The 20,920-nt window shown below is 38.8% G+C and overlaps 1 protein-coding gene and 1 non-coding gene across 3 annotated transcripts in view; both read right to left on the bottom strand.

Annotated features, from left to right (window-relative positions):
* LOC126336613 (uncharacterized) overlaps window positions 1-14,995 on the bottom strand; it is an 80,358-nt gene extending 65,363 nt beyond the window's left edge. Inside the window, exons 1-2 of one of the 2 annotated variants that reach the window (XM_050000485.1) lie at window positions 14,919-14,995; window positions 2,404-2,507 (exon numbers count right to left, since the gene is read on the bottom strand). In XM_050000485.1, the coding sequence (XP_049856442.1) occupies window positions 2,404-2,506 (103 nt within the window). In that variant the 5' untranslated portion in view covers window position 2,507; window positions 14,919-14,995. The remainder of the gene's footprint in view (window positions 1-2,403; window positions 2,508-14,918) is intronic. The other variant, XM_050000484.1, reaches the window with a different exon arrangement.
* A 4,929-nt stretch (window positions 14,996-19,924) lies between these two features.
* Window positions 19,925-19,999, bottom strand: Trnas-cga (transfer RNA serine (anticodon CGA)). Its single transcript has one exon. It is a non-coding gene; the product is annotated as a tRNA-Ser (tRNA).
* Between the last annotated feature and the right edge of the window lie 921 nt (window positions 20,000-20,920).

Below are 20,920 nucleotides of genomic sequence, written 5' to 3'. Positions count from 1 at the left end.
TGGAAACTCCAGTTTAGAATATCAACAACATTGGGAAAGGGATAGATAACTGTTCACTGTAAAGATGGCAAATGGAGTTGCACACAGGCACAATGAAAAGACAGGTACACATACAGCTTTTGGCCACATGGCACTTCGGTCTGAGTTGCCAGAGACAGTAGTCACGTGCACGCGAGGTGTGCTTGTTTGTGTGTGTGTGTATGTGTGTGTGTGTTTTCTTTTCTTTGCTGAGGAAGGCTTTGACCAAATGTAAAATGTGTGCCAGTCATTTTGTTGTGCCTGTCTGCAACTGAAGAGATCATCTTTATGGCGAGTAGCAAACTATCCTTTTCCTAATACTGTCAACTTCCATATCTGATACATGTGAAGCTACATGTGAAGCTACCTCACAACATCATTGATCAAGGTGGTTCTGTAGTGAAGACACTGGCCTCATATTTGGAAATAGCTAGGTCGATTCCCTAACTAAACATTCAGATTTAGCTACTGTGTTTTTCCTAAATAACATAAATGCCAAGATGATTACTTTTAAAAAGGCGTGGCCAATTTCCTTCTCCATCCTTGTCCAATCTGAGTTTGAACACTTGTTTAGTGAACTAATCATGGACAGTATGTTAAACTCTTATTTTCCTTCTTTCTTTTCTTCCTTCCTTACAACAACCTATGCATGTTAAATGTAATGCGCACATCCTGTAGATGGAAATTTCCACATTCTTGATAAAATATTTATCTTTGACCTATTTCTATTTGAAAATTTACTTGTCGAATTGGTGATAATTGCTAATGTGTATAAAAATATTGTTATCCCTATCTTCTCTTTCAGGAAGAAATTATTTATTAGTTCTGAAAGCTAGGCAACATCTAACTTCTATTTTTATGTGCACCTTTCAGCAGTACTATTCATTTTCCTTCTTGATGCTGAAAGCCAGAATCACCAGCTGTCAGGTATGGAGATCTATCTGTCAAGCAAAGTAGACTATAAAGGACAACACCTGTTTCATGGATAGCGCAGACAAGCACATATCTCAGCAGTGCTGACTGAGGGAAGCTACCTGAATAAATAAACGGTGACACTATCACAGGAACATTGAATTGAAGTGAAAGTGAACAATTTATGAGAGGCTGCTAGCCAGATATTCCCTTATCTCTAATTTGTCAACTGGACCTGTCACATTTCTTAGGTTTCAGCTTTTATATGTTGCTGTCATTTGATTGTTTTTTTTTTTTTTTGTTTTTTTTTTTTTAATTGCTGATGTGCATCCCCTTGTTTGATTTCATATGCAACCTCACTGTTTAATTCTTGAAAATCCTAATTTTATCAATGTTATGTCAAACAAAAAATTGTAGTAATGAAAACTGTAGTATGTGACACCTCTTGTGTCTATCTATCTATCTGCTGCTATACAGTAAGCAGACTTTATTTTCATGTGTTTTTAGTTTTATTACCAACAGTTTGTCATTTAAGGTTCCTTGGGTTTGACCACATGAAGTTAGATAACAGTTCTACTGACTGATTAAGAGTCCAATAGTTGTTCAGATAGAAATATAACTTGCATTAATATACATGTGCATTTATATCTACATCTGTACTGTGCAAACCACTGTGAGGTTCATGGCAGAAGGTACATCCCGTTGTATATTTATTAGGGTTTCTTCCTGTTCCATTTATGTCTGGAGTCCAGGAAGAATGATTGGTTGAATGTATCTGTATTTACAGAAATTATTCTGATCTTATCCCCATGATCCCTATGTGAGTAATACATATGGGGGTTGTAGTATATCCCTAGAGTAATCATTTAAAGCCTAAGATTTTTAAACTATTTAGAAAAACAGAAATATGTAGAAAGATTGTTAAAAGAGTAAAGTAAAGCTGGAAAGTAATTTTCATTAGAGAGAATTCTAGAAGACCCAGAACATAACAAGTAATTTTATCCATAATTAACAGAGAGTGAAATTTCCATTCAAATACAAATGTTTTTATGCATTTCAAACCTTTTTTTCCTGTGCCAGCTTTTCCTTCCGGTAGAGGAAACTGAACTTGTGATAAGTTGCATGCCAGATATGACACGAGGGATATTTCTTGTCAATTTATCTGATACTATGGAATATTCCACTTCACCTACTTATCATGACACTTCATCTTACTCAAGGTTCTCATGTTTACATAATAATATACAGCTGTAATCCAGTATCATCCATGATTGTAACTGAATAAGGTGTTAAAGCTATTAGCACTTCAATTAGTGATTTGATTTATATCACTGACCACAGTGATATAAGTACAAAGCAATATAGTCTGTGTATTGAGTAAAAGAAGAGCAAAATGTAATAATTTATAATAGTTGTCCAGGTAAAGTTTCTAGCAATATTTTGTCTCTCCAAATACGATGGAAATCTTCTTACATCTTCTTTCCAATGACATGCTCAGTTCTTCAGTGCTTTCACCATTTACGCCTGATGTCATGTAGAGAATAAGTGTTATAACAGATGGAGTTGTGGGAGACATTCTGCAACATGTTAGGAAACTAATTACAACAAGATTAATAAGCAGTAAATAGTTAAGAATTAATTTTGATTTCAGAGCATTAACAACCTAAATAGATGTCGGAAAAATCTTAACTAAGGATTATTAATTAAGTAATTCTATAACGGAAAATGCCTGGCAGATTAAAACTGTGTGCTGGACCGAGACTCGAACTCGGGACCTTTGGTTTTCGCGGGCTTGGGTAGCTCAGTTGGTAGAACACTTGCCCGTGAAAGGCAAAGGTCCCGAGTTCGAGTGTCGGTCCAGCACACAGTTTTAATCTGCCAGGAAGTTTCATATCAGTGCACATTCTGCTGCAGAGTGAAAATCTCATTATGAAATTCTGTAACTGGCAAAAATTCTGTCCATAAGCATGAGGTTTTAGCATAATTTAACATAGTTCAGATTAATTTGAATACATACTCAGTGTTTTTCATTTATCCATTCACCCTTACTTCATTCACCCTGACTTCATCACATACTATCATGAAGGAATACTCTAACCAATATATGATGAGGCAAGATACACAATACACACAATTGCAACAACTATAATCTGATTTTGTATACTACACTGACAATGATGTCTTGTTATTGGTGATGAGTAGCTTATATTATTTATCAAGGGTACTAGCTGTTCTCTATTTATGCTTATAAAGTCTGAAAATAACCATATTACCATGTTTGTACAAAAATTGTTGCTTAAAAAAATTATCAGCCAGACTCTCAAAGAGATTTCTGCTGGACATTTTGTTATCAGCTCTATGTAGCATACAAACCTTCCACATAGCATACAGATCTTTTATTTTTTCCAGAATAAGCCTGTAATTGGACCTGTGTTATTCTAAAAGTCTATTCTGTGATGCAGCATATAGCGAGAAAATGCTAAACATGCTATCCATTTTGCCTGGTGATCAAGATAATGAGAATAGTTTCTATGTGTTTCCAGCAACCTGTGGAGGTGTTGATTTCATTTTGATTTGTTGTCCATCTGAACATCAATAATTGTAGCCCTTCACAGTGCATGGTAAAGTTGAGTTTTAGCATGAAGTTAATACCATTGATGAACATGAGCATTTCACTGACTTCGTCAGTGATTAATGTAGATTTAAAACAGGAAATGACCAAGTACTGAACTCTGTGAGACAGTATATTTTATTACAGTGGAGCTGTCTGTTATCTGTTACAGACTCCAAATCTGAAAGGCGAGTGCAATTGATACCATTGTCTTTTGGTCCCTTCAAGTACAGTTTTATGATGTACATAAAAATTGAACACTTGTGTTGGTTCAAAGAGATACTAGTAGGGTGTTTCCTTGTGTTTTAATTCTGTCATATCTTTATTTGTGATATAAGATATAATTTTATATGTTGCAGATCCTTTTTAAAATAAGCTAGTTAGTTCCACATGTTTGATAGATCGCATGTATGATAAATATTATGATGTGGAATATGTCAGTTGAACAAAGGATGAACAGGATGGTCAGAAACAGTCTGAAAAGTTTTTAAGGGTGTACAGAGTAAGCTATGCTGAGAATTAATCGTTTGCATTGAAGTTAGCCATTCAGGCTGTTGTACACACCGATTCAAGTGGCCTTCCTGAGACAGTGTCACCAAACATGTTCTTCATTTGATTTCCTAAAACTAAACAAGATGGCGATACAAAAATTGGACATGGGATGGTAGCTATGATTGAACCCAACCTAAAAGATGAGCAGTTTCGTGTATTATCATCAATGCTACGAGAACAACAGACATTATTTATATGTGACAGATCACTTAAATGTGTGTTCGCAGTAGCCTGATTGGGTAATTTCATGGCATGACCTACTGAATTTTTTCTTAATAATTATTTCTCAGCACAGCCTACCCTGCAACACCCCTACAAGTTTTCCAGTTTCTGACCAGCCTATGTGCATAGAGACACACAGTAATACCCCAGAATTGCACAATAGGTGGGACCGAACAGTGAGTATAAGTAGAAGTCAGGGTCCAATTTTGCATATAAATATGAACTAGAGACTAAAAAAAAAATGTGATTTGGAAGAAATATTTTCAATAAAATGTTCAACAATACAACAAATTATATTACAGTATAGTATTATGAATTGCAACAATGTAAAGTGAAGTTACTGTGATATAGAAGTCTTCATAAAATTTAATAATGTTGTCTGAGAAGTCAATTTTTTTTTTTTTTCCCCGCTCATGCAGAATTTTCTCGTAGAACACAAATAAATTTTTTATTCCTTTATTGTATCAGAAATGCACATTTTGTTGTAGCCTATATTTTCTAAAATTTGTAATCCTTTCTAAATTGGACTTAGGCCTTGTCAAGTTTGCAACCATCAGTTGATATTCTGATTGTGCTGGGTCTAAGAAATCGGGCTGTTGAATGTTTTGCTCTTGCTCACACTTTATATAAGCTCATCAGTTGTCATCTTCTGATGGTATGAATGTAGCAGTTCTTGAATGTCATCACCATCCACCTCTAAATTAAATTGTCTGGTAAGATCATCCATTTCTTAAATCGCATTATCAGTTCGATCAGGATTTGTTGTTGATTCCCCCTGGATGTCAGTGGTTAAAAAATATGGACACAGTTTCTTCCAGATGCCATTTAAAATTCTTTGTGAAATTTCATTCAAAATTGTCCAACAATTCCCATGGCACATAAAAAATTGAAGTGCTTGCAAAAGTCTTTAACAGAGAGCTCGCTGTCCCATAGCTTTATGTAGACGTATAATTAATTGTCTCATGAGGTAAGTTTTAAATGTTTTACTGATTCTCTGGTCCATCAGTGGAAGCAAGCTGAATGTATTCAGTGACTAAAATCCAACTTTCACATGTGGGTTCAAATTAACTAGAGTAATGGGAGGATCACCTGGTGTGTTATCAATTAATAGTATCACTTCAATTGAGATTTGTTTTAATTGGCAATAATGTTTGACTCCAGGTATGAAGTGATGACTGAACTAGTCCTCAAAAAGAAAAGCTGTCACCCAAGCTTAAGCATCCAACTCTCCAATCATGAGCAACCCATCTTTAGATATATTTTTAAAGCTCTTGGATCTTCTGAGTGACAAACTAAGAAAGGTTTTAACTTACAATCACCAGCTATATTCACACCAAACATTGCTGTCACTCAATCTTGGGGGGCATTAAAATCTGGAAAGGTTTGATTGTCATGCACAATAAAAGTTCCTTTGGGCAACTTTTCCTAGGACAGACCAGTTTCGTCTATGTTTAATGTATCTGGTATACCCACCTTCTTCTACTCATTGTTTTGAGTTTCTCTGGATAGAGCAACACTCCCTCTGTAGCAGTGCTTGCTGCATCTTCAGTTCCTTTGATGCTGCATCAATTACAATGACTTTGAATTGGCTAAACCAACTGTAACTAGTTTTAAACATTTTGTCTCTGACCAGCTTCTATTTGAATCTCTCAAAAATCAGTTTAACTTGAAAGCTCACCATGTTCTGAGCAACTGGACAATTTTTTACTCTTGCTTGATTATCAGACTGTAATTTTAACTTTGTTTCCATCTGAGCAATACCACCATGATATTTACAAATGATACTTGAATTCAAAGACTGGGCATTTTCACAACTTTGAGAATCTATTCTTTATCTTTGATAATTGTTCTGAATGTTGATTCTGGTAGATAAAACTTCTATGCCAATTCACAAATTTTATTTTTGCTTCAAAGTCTTTGGTAATATAAAGTTTACATTCCAAAGAAAAAATTTCTTTTCTTGTTTGAAGCAAATGAATGAGTCCTGCTTTGTTTGGATGACATGATTAGAATCTATCAGTCAGGCCATCTCCAAGGATACAACACTTTCACAAAAAACATGTCCAAACCTGTTGTAAACCAAATACTGTGTGGGCAGAGTGAGGGAGTAGACTCAGTGCTCAAACAGATGAATCATGTGTAAAATGATGTAGCATAAGTCAGGGTATTGCTATATATACATATAATGCTTACAATTTTGTTATGGAGTAATTATTCCTATTCAAGTGTCCCTCTATGGTATAGAAGGAGTTGTTAAGAAGAAAACACTTTAATCTACATTTGAAATCACTTCTGCGGTCTTTCAGACATTTTATTTCCTTGGTCAGATTATTAAATAATTTATAGGTGAGTATTGCAACCTTTTCTGTGCCAAAGCTAGATTCACTAGAGCAGGGGTTCCCTAACATTTCCTCTGATAAGAAACTTTGAGAATCCGGTCCTTTGATGGAATTCCTTGTTTATTGTGAAGGTTAACAAATTCTTTTTTAAAAAGGAGAAAAACTTGTCTTTTTTCAGTGAATAATTCAATTTTAGGTCATAGCTAATAACACAGAAATCATAATTAAATTTTAAAAAGTAGGAAATGGTCACTGGAGGTGGAGAAGCAGTGCCAGCCATAGATAATCTGTAAGAAGAAGAAGAAAAATCATGGAAAAAAACTGCTTTGTTGCTAAAAGTTTGTCACGGAGGACTTATTTACTTCCCATGGAACACCAATATTCTACAGAATTCAATTTAATTCAATTTGGGAAACCCTCCACCAGAGGGAAGTGCAGATCTTTTTTTTTTTTTTTTTTTTTTTTTTTAGTGTTGTATTAGTGAATATATCTATTACTCTCAAACTGCAATGGATTGTTGACAAAGTCATGGGTGGATAAATGTACTGTGAGATTGTGGTTAATATTCTAACTATTTAAACAGATGCAGAGAAATGCATATGTGTGTGAACTCCACATATAATCCTAACTAAACAATGGAAACTGCAGTTGAAATATCAGCAAAAGGAGGCGGCTTCTGCCTTTCATGGGAGGTGGTCTACCAACTGAATTACCCAAGCACGACTCATGACTTGTGCTCACAGCTTTACTTTGACAAGTAACTCATCTCCTACCTTCCAGACTTCACTCCTGTATTGTGGAGACCAGCCTGGGGGATTGTTTCCAAAATAATTTTTCACTCTGTGGCAGAATGTGCACTGACATGAAACTTCCTGGCAGATTAAAACTGTGTGATGGACTGGGGCCCAAATGCAGCACATATGCCTTTTGCAGACAAGTGCTCTGTCAACTGAGCTACCCAAGCACAACTCACAACTCATCCTCACAGGTTTACTTCTGACAATCTCTTATCTCCTACCTTCCAAACTTCACAGAAATCCTTCTGCAAAACTTCTAAGAGTAGCACTCCTGGAAGGAAGGATTTCCCAGTGACACGGTTTAGCAACAGGCTGGGGTACTGTTTCCCAAATGATATTTGACTTTGCAGTGGAGTCTGTGCTGATATGAAACTCCCTGGCATATTAAAACTGTGTGGCAGACCAGCAATTGAACCCAGATGTGAAACCTAATCCACCACATAGTTTTAATATGACAGAAAGTTTAATATCAGCACACACTCCACTGCAGAGTGAAAAATTAATTCTGGAAACAGTCCCCCTGTCTGTGGCTAAGCTATCTCTCCACAATATCCTTTCTTCCAGGAGTGTTAATCTTGCAAAATTCAGAGAAGCTGGTGTTGGTGGGTAGGATCCATATGGCACAGTCTGTGAGGCAGTCATTGAAATGAAGGATGTCATGTTGGGCAGCATTCTCAGCAACAGAATGGTCTACTTGTTTCTTGACCACAGTTTTTCAGTGGCAATTCATGCAGACAGACAGCTTGCTGGCTGTCATGCCCACATAGAATGCAGCACAGTGGTTGCAGCTTAGCTTGTAGATTACATGACTGGTTTCGCAGGTAGACCTGCCTTTGGTGGGATGGGTGATGTTTGTGACTGGACTGGAGTAGGTGTTGGTGGGAGGATGTATAGGACAGGTCTTGCATCTAGGTCTTTTACAAGGATATGAGCCATGAGATGAGGAGTTGAGAGCAGGGGTTGAGTAAAGATGGACGAGTATATTGTCTCGGTTCAGTGGATGGTGGAGTACCACTATGGGAGGGGTGGGAAGGATATTTCTCATTTCAGAGCATGCCAAGAGGTGGTGACAATCCTTGAGGAGAATGTAATTCAGTTGCTTCAGTCCTGGATGGTACTGAGTTAAGAGGGGAATGCCAACATCAGCCAAAATGGCTTTGCTGTGATGGTGCCATGAGTGGTCAAAGCACTACAGCCATAATTTTTCCAGAGATTTCTCTGAAATCCTGAAGGTAGAAAGGATAAAATACAGGAGTAAAAAGGCTACTTACAACTTGTACAGAAACCAGACAGCAGCTGTAAGAGTTGAGGGGCATAAAAGGTAAGTAGTGGTTGACAAGGGAGTGAGACAGGGCTGTAGCTTATCCCCATTGTTATTTAATCTGTACATTGAGCAAGTAGTAAAGGAAACCAAAGAAAAGTTTGGAGAAGGAATTAATGTACAGGGAGAAGAAATAAAAACTTTGAGGATTGTTGAATTCTATTAGAGACAGAAAAGGACTTCGAAAAGTGGTTAAATAGAATGGACAGTGCCTGGAAAGGAGGATATAAGTTGAAAATCAACAAAATCAAAACAAGAGTAATGGAATGTAGTCGAGTTAAATCAGGTGATGTTCAGGGAATCACATTAGGAAATGAAGCACTAAAAGTAGTAGATTAACTTTGCTATTTGAGGACTAAAATAACTGATAATGACTGAAGCAGAGAAGAAAATAAATGGTACACTGGCAATGAAAAGAAAAGCAGTTGTGGAGAAGAGAAATTTCTGAACATCTGATATAGAGTTATGTGTTATGATGTCTTTTCTGAAGGTATTTGTGTGGACTGTAGCCTTGTATGGAAATGAAACATAGTTGACAAACAGTTCAGACAAGAAGAGAATAGAAGCATTTGAAATCTGGCACTACAGAGGAATGCTGAAGAATAGATGGATAGATTATGTGTAATTAATGAGGAGGTACTGCATAGAATCTGGGAGGAAAGAAATGTGTAGCATTTGGTTGACAGAACATGTTCAGGAACATCAAGGGATCAGCAATTTAGTACTGGAGGGATGTGTGTGTGTGTGGGGGGGGGGGGGGGGGGGGGGTAAAAACTGTACAGTAAACAGTTCAAAAGGATGTAGGTGTACTAGTTACTCAGAGATGAAGAGGTTTGCATATGATAGAGTAACATGGAGAGCTGCATCATACCAGTCTTTGGACTGAAGACCACAAGTGCAACATGTGTCTCAGTACACTGCATACATGTGAAGAACAGGGTATTAGTTCATTCCTCTAGTTATTATCAATTTCAATGAGAAATTTTAATTGAGTTAATTGCACTCTTGATTTCTTTGGCTGAGCATGGAGTAATTGAAATTTACTCATATGCATGTAAATGGGATTGCTTCTTGCAAGCACATGTACAGAACACAGATACAAAGTACAAAAGACACAAAATTGGTTGTAATTTCTGTTGTGAATGTGAGCAAATACTACAGATTAAGACTGTAAAAGAGGTGGTTATAGAGATCTTCCGGTTTAGAAAACAAATGATCACATTATGTGTACATAAAGATTCTGTTATGGCCCCAATCCTAATATAGATCCTTATAAGTGACTATAATTTTTCAGTCCACCACAAAAAATGTAATTGTCAGATGGAGTTACAAAGTGAACTAAAAGTCTGCACATCATACATCAAAAAACTGTTCTACACAATCAGTCCTCTTGTAACTACAACGTTGTTGTGATGCCTCGTGTAAGGAGGAAAAATACGTACCATAACATTTCAGACTTTGATAAAGGTCAGATTGTAGCCTATCACAATTGTGATTTTTCATATCACAACATTGCTCCTCGCGTTGGTCGAGATCCAATGACTGTTAGCAGAATATGGAATTGGTGGGTTCAGGAGGGTAATATGGAATGCCATGCTGGATCCCAACGGCCTCGTATCACTAGCAGTCGAGATGACAGGCATCTTATCTGCATGGCTGTAATGGATCGCGCAGCCACGTCTCGATCCCTGAGTCAACAGATGGGGACGTTTGCAAGACAACAACCATCTGCATGAACCGTTTGACAATGTTTGCAGCAGCATGGACTATCAGCTTGGAGACCATGGCTGCAGTTACCCTTGGCGTTGCACCACAGACAGGAGCACCTGTGATGGTGTACTCAACAACGAACCTTGGTGCACGAATGGCAAAACGTCATTTTTCCGAATGAATCCAGGTTCTGTTTACAGCATCATGATGGTTGCATCCATGTTTGGCGACATCACGGTGAACGCACATTGGAAGCATGTATTCATCATCACCAGTATGGCGTATCACCCAGCGTGATGGTATGGGGTGCCATTGGTTACACGTCTCGGTCACCTCTTGTTCGCATTGACGGCACTTTGAACAGTGGACGTTACATTTGAGATGTGGCTCCACCCTTCATTCGATCCCTGCGAAACCATACATTTCAGCAGGATAATGCTCGACCACATGTTGCAGGTCCTGTACGGGCCTTTCTGTATACAGAAAATGGTCGACTGCTACCCTGGCTAGCACATTCTCCAGATCTCTCACCAATTGAAAATGTCTGGTCAATGGTGGCCGAGCAACTGGATCGTCACAATACACCAGTCACTACTCTTGATGAACTGTGGTATCATGTTGAAGCTGCATGCGCAGTTGTACCTGTACATGCCATCCAAGCTGTTTGACTCAATGCCTAGGCATATCAAGGCCATTAGTATGGCCAGAGGTGGTAGTTCTGGGTACTGATTTCTCAGGATCTATGCACCCAAATTGCGTGAAAATTGGAAGTCATGGAAATTTGGTAAGTCATGGAATCTTTGTTTTTAATATATTTTTCCCATGAAAGATACTTTAAATCAGTTATAAGGTATGGCATTAGTTTTTTGGGAGGCGTAAGCAAAACGACTAGAATCTTAAAATTACAGAAATGGATTGTTAGAAATACATCTAATGCAAAACTGAAAGTATCCTATCACCCACTGTTAAGAAATTTAAAAATATTAAGTGCTCTGTGTTTGTACATTTATGAACTGATTATTTCTGTATACAGTAATTCCAAGTTATTGTTAGACAATAACTTTAAACATCAATACAGTACTAGGAACAAGGAGAATTTCAAGCTTCCCACTCATAGATTAAAGCTGTTTGCACAAACCCCAGAATACATGGGCATGAAAATTTACAACATGCTCAGCATAGATATGGGGCAATTAAAGCAAAAACTATGACAATTGTTCGTACAGAAAATGTTATTATTCCTTCGAAGAATTTCTTAATGATAATATTACAATCTGAGCAAGAAAGCTAATGGCTGAAACGTTTTGTTAATTAAGCTTAGAAGTTTTATGTTTAATAAATGATTGTAATAATTATTCTATCTTTTATTCTCTGTAAATTATACATTAAAATTATTGTTTCTCTAATACATATAAATTGTAATTGCAGTATTGATGAGTCCCCTGTACATTAAATCTTGAGTAATAACTCTGTATGTTATGGGACAGTAAAAATTCTGATTCTGATTCTGAAAGGCTTCTGTGTGACAACACACATCCAATAAATGATGCCATAACCCTCATACACTCAGTAGCATTTTGCCCATCTCGAATTTGCTGTGAGCAAGTTCTTACCCTTACATTGTTTATAAAACCAGGTTTACAAAACAAAAAGAAAACCTCAGTGGCATCTAATGAACTCAAAGCAATGAATGACACCATGTGGCTAGATGGATGAATGTATAAATTAAATCAAACCATTCCAAGCTAGAAAAAATTGCAGCACTTACGGAAAACTTGCTCAGAAACCACTCTTTTAAAGTTGACAGTGGAGAAACCACAAGGAAATGTTGTACCATAAAGAACTGTCTCCCACACAACACCGTTTTTCTCCCACTTTCATTTAACTTGTACACCAGTGACATAATCACCACTGATTCTTTAAGTTTTAGCTATGCTGACAACCTAGTGATAGAAACTCAAAGCAACACATTTGAAGAAGTTGTACAAATGCTTCCTAACAATCTAGAAAAACTTAACAGTATTACAATAAATGCTGATGAACCATAATAAAACAGAAGTCAGCTCAATACACCTAACCAACAGAATGGCAAACAAAGAACTGAATGTAATCTTTTGCTACAAAAAGTTACAATATAGTCGACACCGCAAATTTTGAGTAGGACTCTCAACAGCTCCAAGACATTTAACAAATGCCTAGAACTAACAGGACAAAAGCTAAATAATATATTAAGGAAACTGGCTGGTGCTAGCTTGGGAATTAAAGCACAAGCACTTGTATGTCCTGTTCTGGAATACTGTTTTCCTGTTTGGAGAAGAAGTAACCATATCACCAAAATAGGTATCAATCTTAAAGACAGAATCAGGATAATGGCAGGAGCTTTTAGAACTACACAAATACCATGGCTGTCAGATCTCACCATTACTGTGTGTATTGTGTATTGAACTGAGGACATCGAAACGATGGAGAGGCTTCATCCCACCATAGCCCCCAGTGGTGTACAACCCCGCAACAGGCCACAGCACTCCACTCACGCCATCACTGCCCCACACCGAACCCAGGATTATTCTGTGGGTGGTTTGACCACTAGTGGACCCTCCCCCCCCCCCCCCCCCCCCTCCTTGAGAACATCTCATACCAGATGAGTGTTACCTCAAATGTTTGCCTGGTAGAGTAATTATGGTGTTATGGAGACAGTGTTTGCACAGCAATTGCCAACATAGTATAACTGAGGTGGAATATGGGGAACCAGCCCCCATTCGCTGTGACAGATGGAAAACCACCTTAAATACCATCCACAGGCTGGCCTTCACACCAGACCTTGACACTTCCTGCTCAGGAAGTAGCGTGTTAGACCGCACAGCTAGCTGGATGGGCTTTCACCATTATTGCTCCACCAAATCTCTGACAACAAAGTGCTACAACACAAGGAAGGAAAAAACTCAAATGATCTGGATACATACCAATTCATGAAATATTGAACAATTTCCCATACAGTTCACAAACATCTACAGAAGCAGTCTGGGTAAATAATGAGCAATGTGCTGCAGATAACTACAGTATAAGAGAAGTATGGAGAAATCAGTAGACATCCTCCTGAGGTCATGAGAAAATAGATCTGACCACTTGACCTCAGAGAGTGAGCCAGTCAATAAAAGAATATGGGACTTGCTCACCCAAGACAGCAGTAGTCAAGCCGTGACAAAAGCAGCACTACATAAATGCTGAATGACCAATGATTGCCAATGCAACTGCAGAATATCAGAACAAACATTGGAGGACATTTTGTACAGCTGCCCAAAAAGAAAATTCATAGGTACCTGGAAGGATTTTGCAGACACAGCACCTGCAGGAATCAGTTGGCTGGAGTCTTTGCCTTTCCCACTATGATGGAAACTAGCTAACTCAATCCCCTTTAGCTACTGCTGGTCCTCCAGATTTTGTTGTTACCTTGCACCATTGTAATGTATGTTCTTGTAAACTATAATTATATAAGCCATATGCCAAATAAATAAATAAATAAATAAAAGAACAGAAAATTGGAAAACAAATTAATAAGCAAGTAAATTAACAAATTTATTCCAGCCTTTTCCTAATATTGTTATTCCAGCATGATTCACGCTTAGGAATCTGTCTTATTGTGTCAGTAAACAGTCTGCATGTTCAGTGTAATAATATTGGAGATGTTGCATGTGTAACAGCACAGAAAATTTAAAAAAAAAAAAAAAAATCAAATGTATACTAAGTTTGGTTTGTCATTATTTGATGCTGCTGTCATACCTTTGCACCAAAGCAAAGCTTAACATTCATATGTGTAATTGGTTACCAGTACCTGTACAATCTTTCATAGTGACAAAAAGGGATTCTCTAATAAAGCAGTTATTTACGTTGCGCAAATCTACTGTCAAGCAGGTTCAGCTGAACTGTATTTTAAATATATGTTCCTATACTGCCATTTTCCATCAGGCACAGACAAATGTAATTAGATACCTAATTTCTATACCATCAGTTGTAAACACAATCTTCAATACCGCACTGATTCTAGAAATTAGTTACTCTAAATCTGATGTTGCACTCCAAAATATAAACTGTGTGTAACAGAAGGTCTGAGATAAATCCCACAAGATGACAAATATAATTGAAAGTATAAGTTACTTCTGCATTTTAACAGAAAATACTTCAGGCAAAGAGGAAATGAGTTTGAATTAAAATAGATTTTGATTCCATGTACAGTCCTGATTTCTCCGCATCCACCATCACAGATTAGTAATACCTTATACTTCAGAGAATATTGTCATATAGTGTCTACCACTGTCACGTCAGCTGCTTCCCCATCAATTTTCATTTACATTTCACTTCTCTTTTTAATAATATCTGCACAAATTTCAAATTAATATAATAAAAATTATTGGTTAAACAGAAAGGTTTCACATTACCTACATGAAAGATCCTGCAGGCCAGGTGGTGCACCGACTAACTCAGCTTGTGCTTTTGCAATGGACTTTTATTGAGAACCAAACCATTATGTATAGAGCCTGGCGTACAGCAGGTCAATGCCCAGTGTCAACAAAGCATACCCTCTTTCAACAACAGAAATGTGTACTCAAGCACTGTTGTCAAAGCAGCTCCTCTATTTGTATTATAACAGGACCTGGAGGGCTCTTGAGAGAAAGTCGGCTGTTGAACTGTGTATATAGAGTTCTTTTAGCAGTGCAGGTCATTGACATGAAAATCTACATTCAAATGTGGATTACATAAAATATGTATCTCTACTGCTCCACATCTTGATGAAATAGTCTGTTAGTCTTGATGAAATAGTCTGTTAGTCTCCATTCTGTCTGGCAGATGACAGGAAAAATGTAATAGTTTCTTATCACACTCATGTACTAAGGCAATTTTATTAATTACTGACGAGGATCACTAAAAACCAATTTTTGTAAACTGAGAGGCAATTGGCAGCTGTAGCTCACCAATTGCAGTGACCGCTTGTCAAAGTGGCAGCAAACATTCCACCTACCGAGAACTAACCAAACACTTTGTAACAAACCAAAAATTATTCTTGAGATTACAGTAACTTGTGATACTTTAGTTTCAGTAACATTTTTGCCAATTTTTGAATATAAAGTATTAGATCTATGTTTTTTCCAGAACCATGCAATACATTTGTACACTGCCAAAGTTCTCTGTTGTTCTAAGTCGGTCCATTACATAAAATAATTTTACATGTTTCTGTGTTGTAATGTTGTGCTAGAAAAATCAGATATGGCATAAATTTCACAATAAAGTACAAAAAATGATCTTGTTTTTATTTTTTCTTCTTGAAGTTTACGTTTTATCATTCATAACAAATGTCACCTACAATAAACTATAATTAATTTACAAACTTAATTTGCATGATGCCTGTGGCATATTTTGAAAATAAGTTAATTTATTTTCATAAGTATGTGAACATATTTTGTTTCTATTATATTTTCAAGGGCTTTTCATTCATAAAAAATATTAATTTCATTTAAATCTGTTCCTATTATTAAAAGCAGAAATCATGCACCTTCCAGGTCTTTCTAGAAGCTGTTTCATTCCTTAAAATTAGTGCCAAATGTGTCACTTTTAGTTTGTCACTTCTATTCAATCGATTTTGCTTAGTAACTTCTGTTCAGTCAGTTCAGTTCATCACTTCAGGGTACTGTCACTTTGTAAGCTCTTAGAATGATGAGATACTGCCTTTTAGTCTTTTTTTTTAACTTCAACAAGTGCATATGAAATGTTTTTAAGTTACATTAAAAGATTATTTGTGAAATTTGTGATGAGTGAACTATAAATAAAGAGTGCTAATACCAAGAATCTGCATTCATCTTCAGTTCTATATAAAAAAAAACAACCTAGTCCACTTGTATTTTTATCAAGATGTTGCAATGGAAGCCACCCTTTGACACTGATGCCATTTTCAAGATAAGTTGTAGCAATACAATATCCTTCCTTAGAATAATACAACATACATTGAGAGGTAGTGAATCAAGTATATATGTAAATGAAGGGATTATGTACAAGGTTAGAAATGACATTATTTCATTAAGCAAAGAAAAACATGTAGAAATATCAGCTAGGTAGATACAAAAGCCACACATGTTCCAAAACCAACTATACTATGTATTTACCATTCTCCCAGTGGTGACAGAGATACATTCATAGCAAAACTATTCCAAGTACTGGGCATGGTTGCTAATCCTAAGGGCAAAATTCTGATTTGTGGGGATTTAAACATCAACACATTGAACCCAGATGGGTTCTACAACTTGTTTTTGAACATTGTGTACAGCTATAGAATAAGACCATTGATTAACACAGCCACAAGGGTAACTAAGCATTTAGTGTCAATCATGGAGCATATACTAACTAACTCGGAGAAAGGAAATTGTGATGTTGTTAGGGTAACCTGGGCCTATCAGATAATTACAGCCAGCACTTAAAATGAAACACAAATGTAGAAACCAAAACTAAACTATTCATCTACAGAAGGATCTTCTCTAAGTAAAAAAGGGGTGAATTTACCATGAAAATGAACAATGAAACGTGGGAAGAAGAGTACATGGAGACTAGTACAGATGGGAAGTTTTCAAAGTTTCTACTGAAATTTAAATCCGGGTTTGAATGAGTGTTCCAGAAAGTACTACATGTCACTAAAACACAAAACAAAAGTAACTGGGTGGCCAATGGAATAAGGAAATGCTCTGTAACATTAAAACACCTTAGCAGCACAAAAAACCAACCAAAATGAGTCTGCATTTCAAAAATATCGTATTACCAAAAATACAAAAACATGTATAGAAAAGTTTTAGTAATATCAAAAATGTCTCACAATGATAAAATTATAGAAAAGGCAGAAAACAAACTAAAAGCAGCCTGTCAAATCACCAAACAGGGGACACATAGAAAAAAACACAAACAGGTAAAAATAGAAAGCAATATTTCAGCAACATAGCTACCAAGCTACAATACAAATTTGACAATATACAGCGTGAATGAACACTGAACTATGTTCCAGGCACTATGATGCTGTAACTCAACAGTTCAGAAAAAATAAGCCATGTTGTTAAGAACCTGTGGTACTGATGAGGTCGACACCAGAATTGATATATGTTTGTCTCTAGACTTCGAGCATCGTCTTTGGACGCTAAGCTAAGATTATCTCTGATCTCTTCTGCCATTGGTAATTCTTTGTAAGCCATGCTTGTGTAAATAGGTGAATAAAGGAACTACTGTTAAAAAGGTGTTGTTTGGTGTAACTGACCCAAACATCCACCTCACTAGTTACCCCGACCTGATGTAACATATTCCGTTCTCGCTGTTTTACTGTGTCCGTGACCTCCGCATTGGCTATTTTTGCGTGTATTACATCGACACAGCATTTGAACAATGACTTTGGCCCAATGCCTAACGCTGGATTTTGTGACTGACATGCATCATGTTGCGGGCGATGTACACCTGCCAGAACTGCAATACGATGCCTCTCACTCGACGACTATGCTGGACATTTTTGAGCCTGCGACAATAAGTGAGGTTAGGAACATACATGACTCTGGTTACCAAACGCCTTTGTTCCTGCCATCTCATGTGCCTACCTCCACCAACCGTGCCACTACTACTTACAGCTCTCGATGCAGTGCGGTACCAACATCAAACTCCATTAATGTTTCATTGGACAACTTTTCACTGCCAGAGCAACAATTCTTGACGCCCTACTCCATGCAACCCCACATTAACTACAGCCACGTGGTCAGCCCTGCCAGGCTCATGGGCCTTTCACCTCAGCTTCCGACCATGCTTGCTGCTACTTCTGTCCCACATAGACTTCAGCACATCAGCCTGAAACATGAACAACAAGTGGTCTAGCGGGCCTAACGACACCCTACATTCTACTACTACGCCCCAGTGCTCTGTGCCACCTTCACTCTACTGCAGGGCCAGTTCACAGCTCCATCGAGCTCCCCGACCACGCTGCGAAGGCTCAAGAATGCTACTGCTGCCCGTGCTTTGGACCTCACATCTGCTTCTGCACTTCACCCCCAGGCTGCTTCCAGGCTGCCACCACTCATGAAACTACCGAAACTGCCTGCGTTCTCCTTCGAGAAGCCTGAATTCTGGTTCACCTTAGTCGAGCAGATCTTTCAATATTATTCGCTTGATGGCCACTCACAGTATATTTGTCTGATGAACAATCTCCACCCTGAATTCTGGTTCACCTTAGTCGAGCAGATCTTTCAATATTATTCGCTTGATGGCCACTCACAGTATATTTGTCTGATGAACAATCTCCACGACCATGCTGACTTGATTAATGATTTAGTCACCACACCTCCTCAGGTAGACATATACGCTTCTGTCAAGAGGATGATACTGGAACGTGTTACATGGATGTTGACTGAGAAGGTCCAGCAGCTTATCTATGAGGAACAACTTGGCGACTTGACTCCATCACAGCTGTGGCGCCATCTCTGACTCGGCGTTAACAACCAGGCCATGCACGATAGCACACTCTTGCCAATCTGGATCAGGAAACTTCCTCTTGCAGTCCCAACTGCCATCTCTTGCCTTGAAGATCACGCAACTGACATACTTATCCGCACCGCTGACCGAGCTCATTCTGCACCACAATCCGAGCTTCACACCCAGTGAACTGAACCCACCTACCGCCAATAGCTTCACCCTCCCCCAGCACACTACGGATGCCGCGTTAATTTGGACACCAGTAACCACTAGCCAGCACTGCCGACGGCATCACCCCCTCCTGCAGTCAACTCTTTGGCAGGCACGGACCCTCGTCCTTCCCCCTTGGCTATGGGCTCTCTGCAGGATGCACATCCACATTACCCCTACTGCTACTTCCACACACGTACCAAGTTCTCTGGCCCTCAGCCAACACCTATGATATCCAGATGAAAGATTCAGCCATCACAGTCTCTATCAACAGACTTAAGCCTGCTCATGTCGAGCCTCCTTCTACCCACCTTCAGGCCACAACCACGCCACTCACTGTCATGGCTCACGATGCTCCGACCACTCCCTCCAGGTTGGACTTACACACTCAATCGAGTGACTTCCAGCTCCAATCATCGAACTCTCCTCTGACCTCGCCCCCTAGTCCAGTCTCAAGCACTCCGTGGAGTGAGCCCATGCTCCCCATGTCGAGCTTACCTACAATCACGCCCTCGCCGCCGGGCCCTTCGACCTCTCCTCTGTCGCATGTCTCGCCCTGTTGAGGTTTCTCACGCTCCCCCCCCCCCCCCCTCCCCATGTTGAACGTGCCCTCACTCATGGTGTTTGTGCCCATTCCCCCGGACATAATCCATGACATCTCTATAATACTACACTGTTTCCAGAATGAGATTTTCACTCTGCAGCGGAGTGTGCGCTGATATGAAACTTCCTGGCAGATTAAAACTGTGTGCCCGACCGAGACTCGAACTCGGGACCTTTGCCTTTCGCGGGCAATTGCTCTACCAACTGAGCTACCGAAGCACGACTCACGCCCGGTACTCACAGCTTTACTTCTGCCAGTACCTCGTCTCCTACCTTCCAAACTTTACAGAAGCTCTCCTGCGAACCTTGCAGAACTAGCAATCCTGAAAGAAAGGATATTGCAGAGACATGGCTTAGCCACAGCCTGGGGGATGTTTCTAGAATGAGATTTTCACTCTGCAGCGGAGTGTGCGCTGATATGAAACATCCTGGCAGATTAAAACTGTGTGCCCAACCGAGACCTGAACTACACTGTTTGTTGTGTGTTTCCATTCATCCGGTGCTCATGACACAACCTCCACCATTCCCTGCCATCTGGTGAAATGTGTTCCCCTCTCACTTGACGTTGACCTGGATGTGTTTTGTGTGTTCGCCAAGCACACCGTAGATGCCCAGTACGATGCCCGGTGCACTTCAGCGACTTCCAGGTTCGGTGGCCGAACCTTCCTTCATGTCATCTACCCACGCAGCTCCCCAACGACGCTGTCGAGCTGGCCCCTGGGGGAGGGGAGGGGTGGGGAGGAGGGGGGGGGGGGAATTAAGTGGCACTGATGAGGTCGACACCAGCATCGATATACGTTTGTCTCTAGACTCTGAGCATCATCCTTGGACGCTAAGCTAAGATTATCTTTGCTCTCTTCTGCCATAGGCAGTTCTTTGTAACCCTTGTTTGTGTCAAGAGGTGAATAAATGAACTACTGTTAAAAAGGTGTTGTTTGGTGTAACTGACCCGAACATCCACCTCAAATCTAAAAAATAAATCTCAGCAAGTGTAGACGAAGTGCCTGCATGCTTGCTGAAGGACTGTGTAGACAACATCAGGGACCCTTTAGCACACACCATAAATGAATCATTTGGACATTTTGTTTCCCAGAGGCACTAAAGCATGATAGGTCATAAGAAAGGAGACCCTGAAAAAATA

The sequence above is a fragment of the Schistocerca gregaria genome, chromosome 2 (assembly GCF_023897955.1).
Source record: "Schistocerca gregaria isolate iqSchGreg1 chromosome 2, iqSchGreg1.2, whole genome shotgun sequence".
Classification (NCBI taxonomy): Eukaryota; Metazoa; Arthropoda; class Insecta; order Orthoptera; family Acrididae; genus Schistocerca; species Schistocerca gregaria.
Note: the sequence above shows the minus strand (reverse complement) of the source record. Positions and strands in the feature narration are given on the sequence as shown.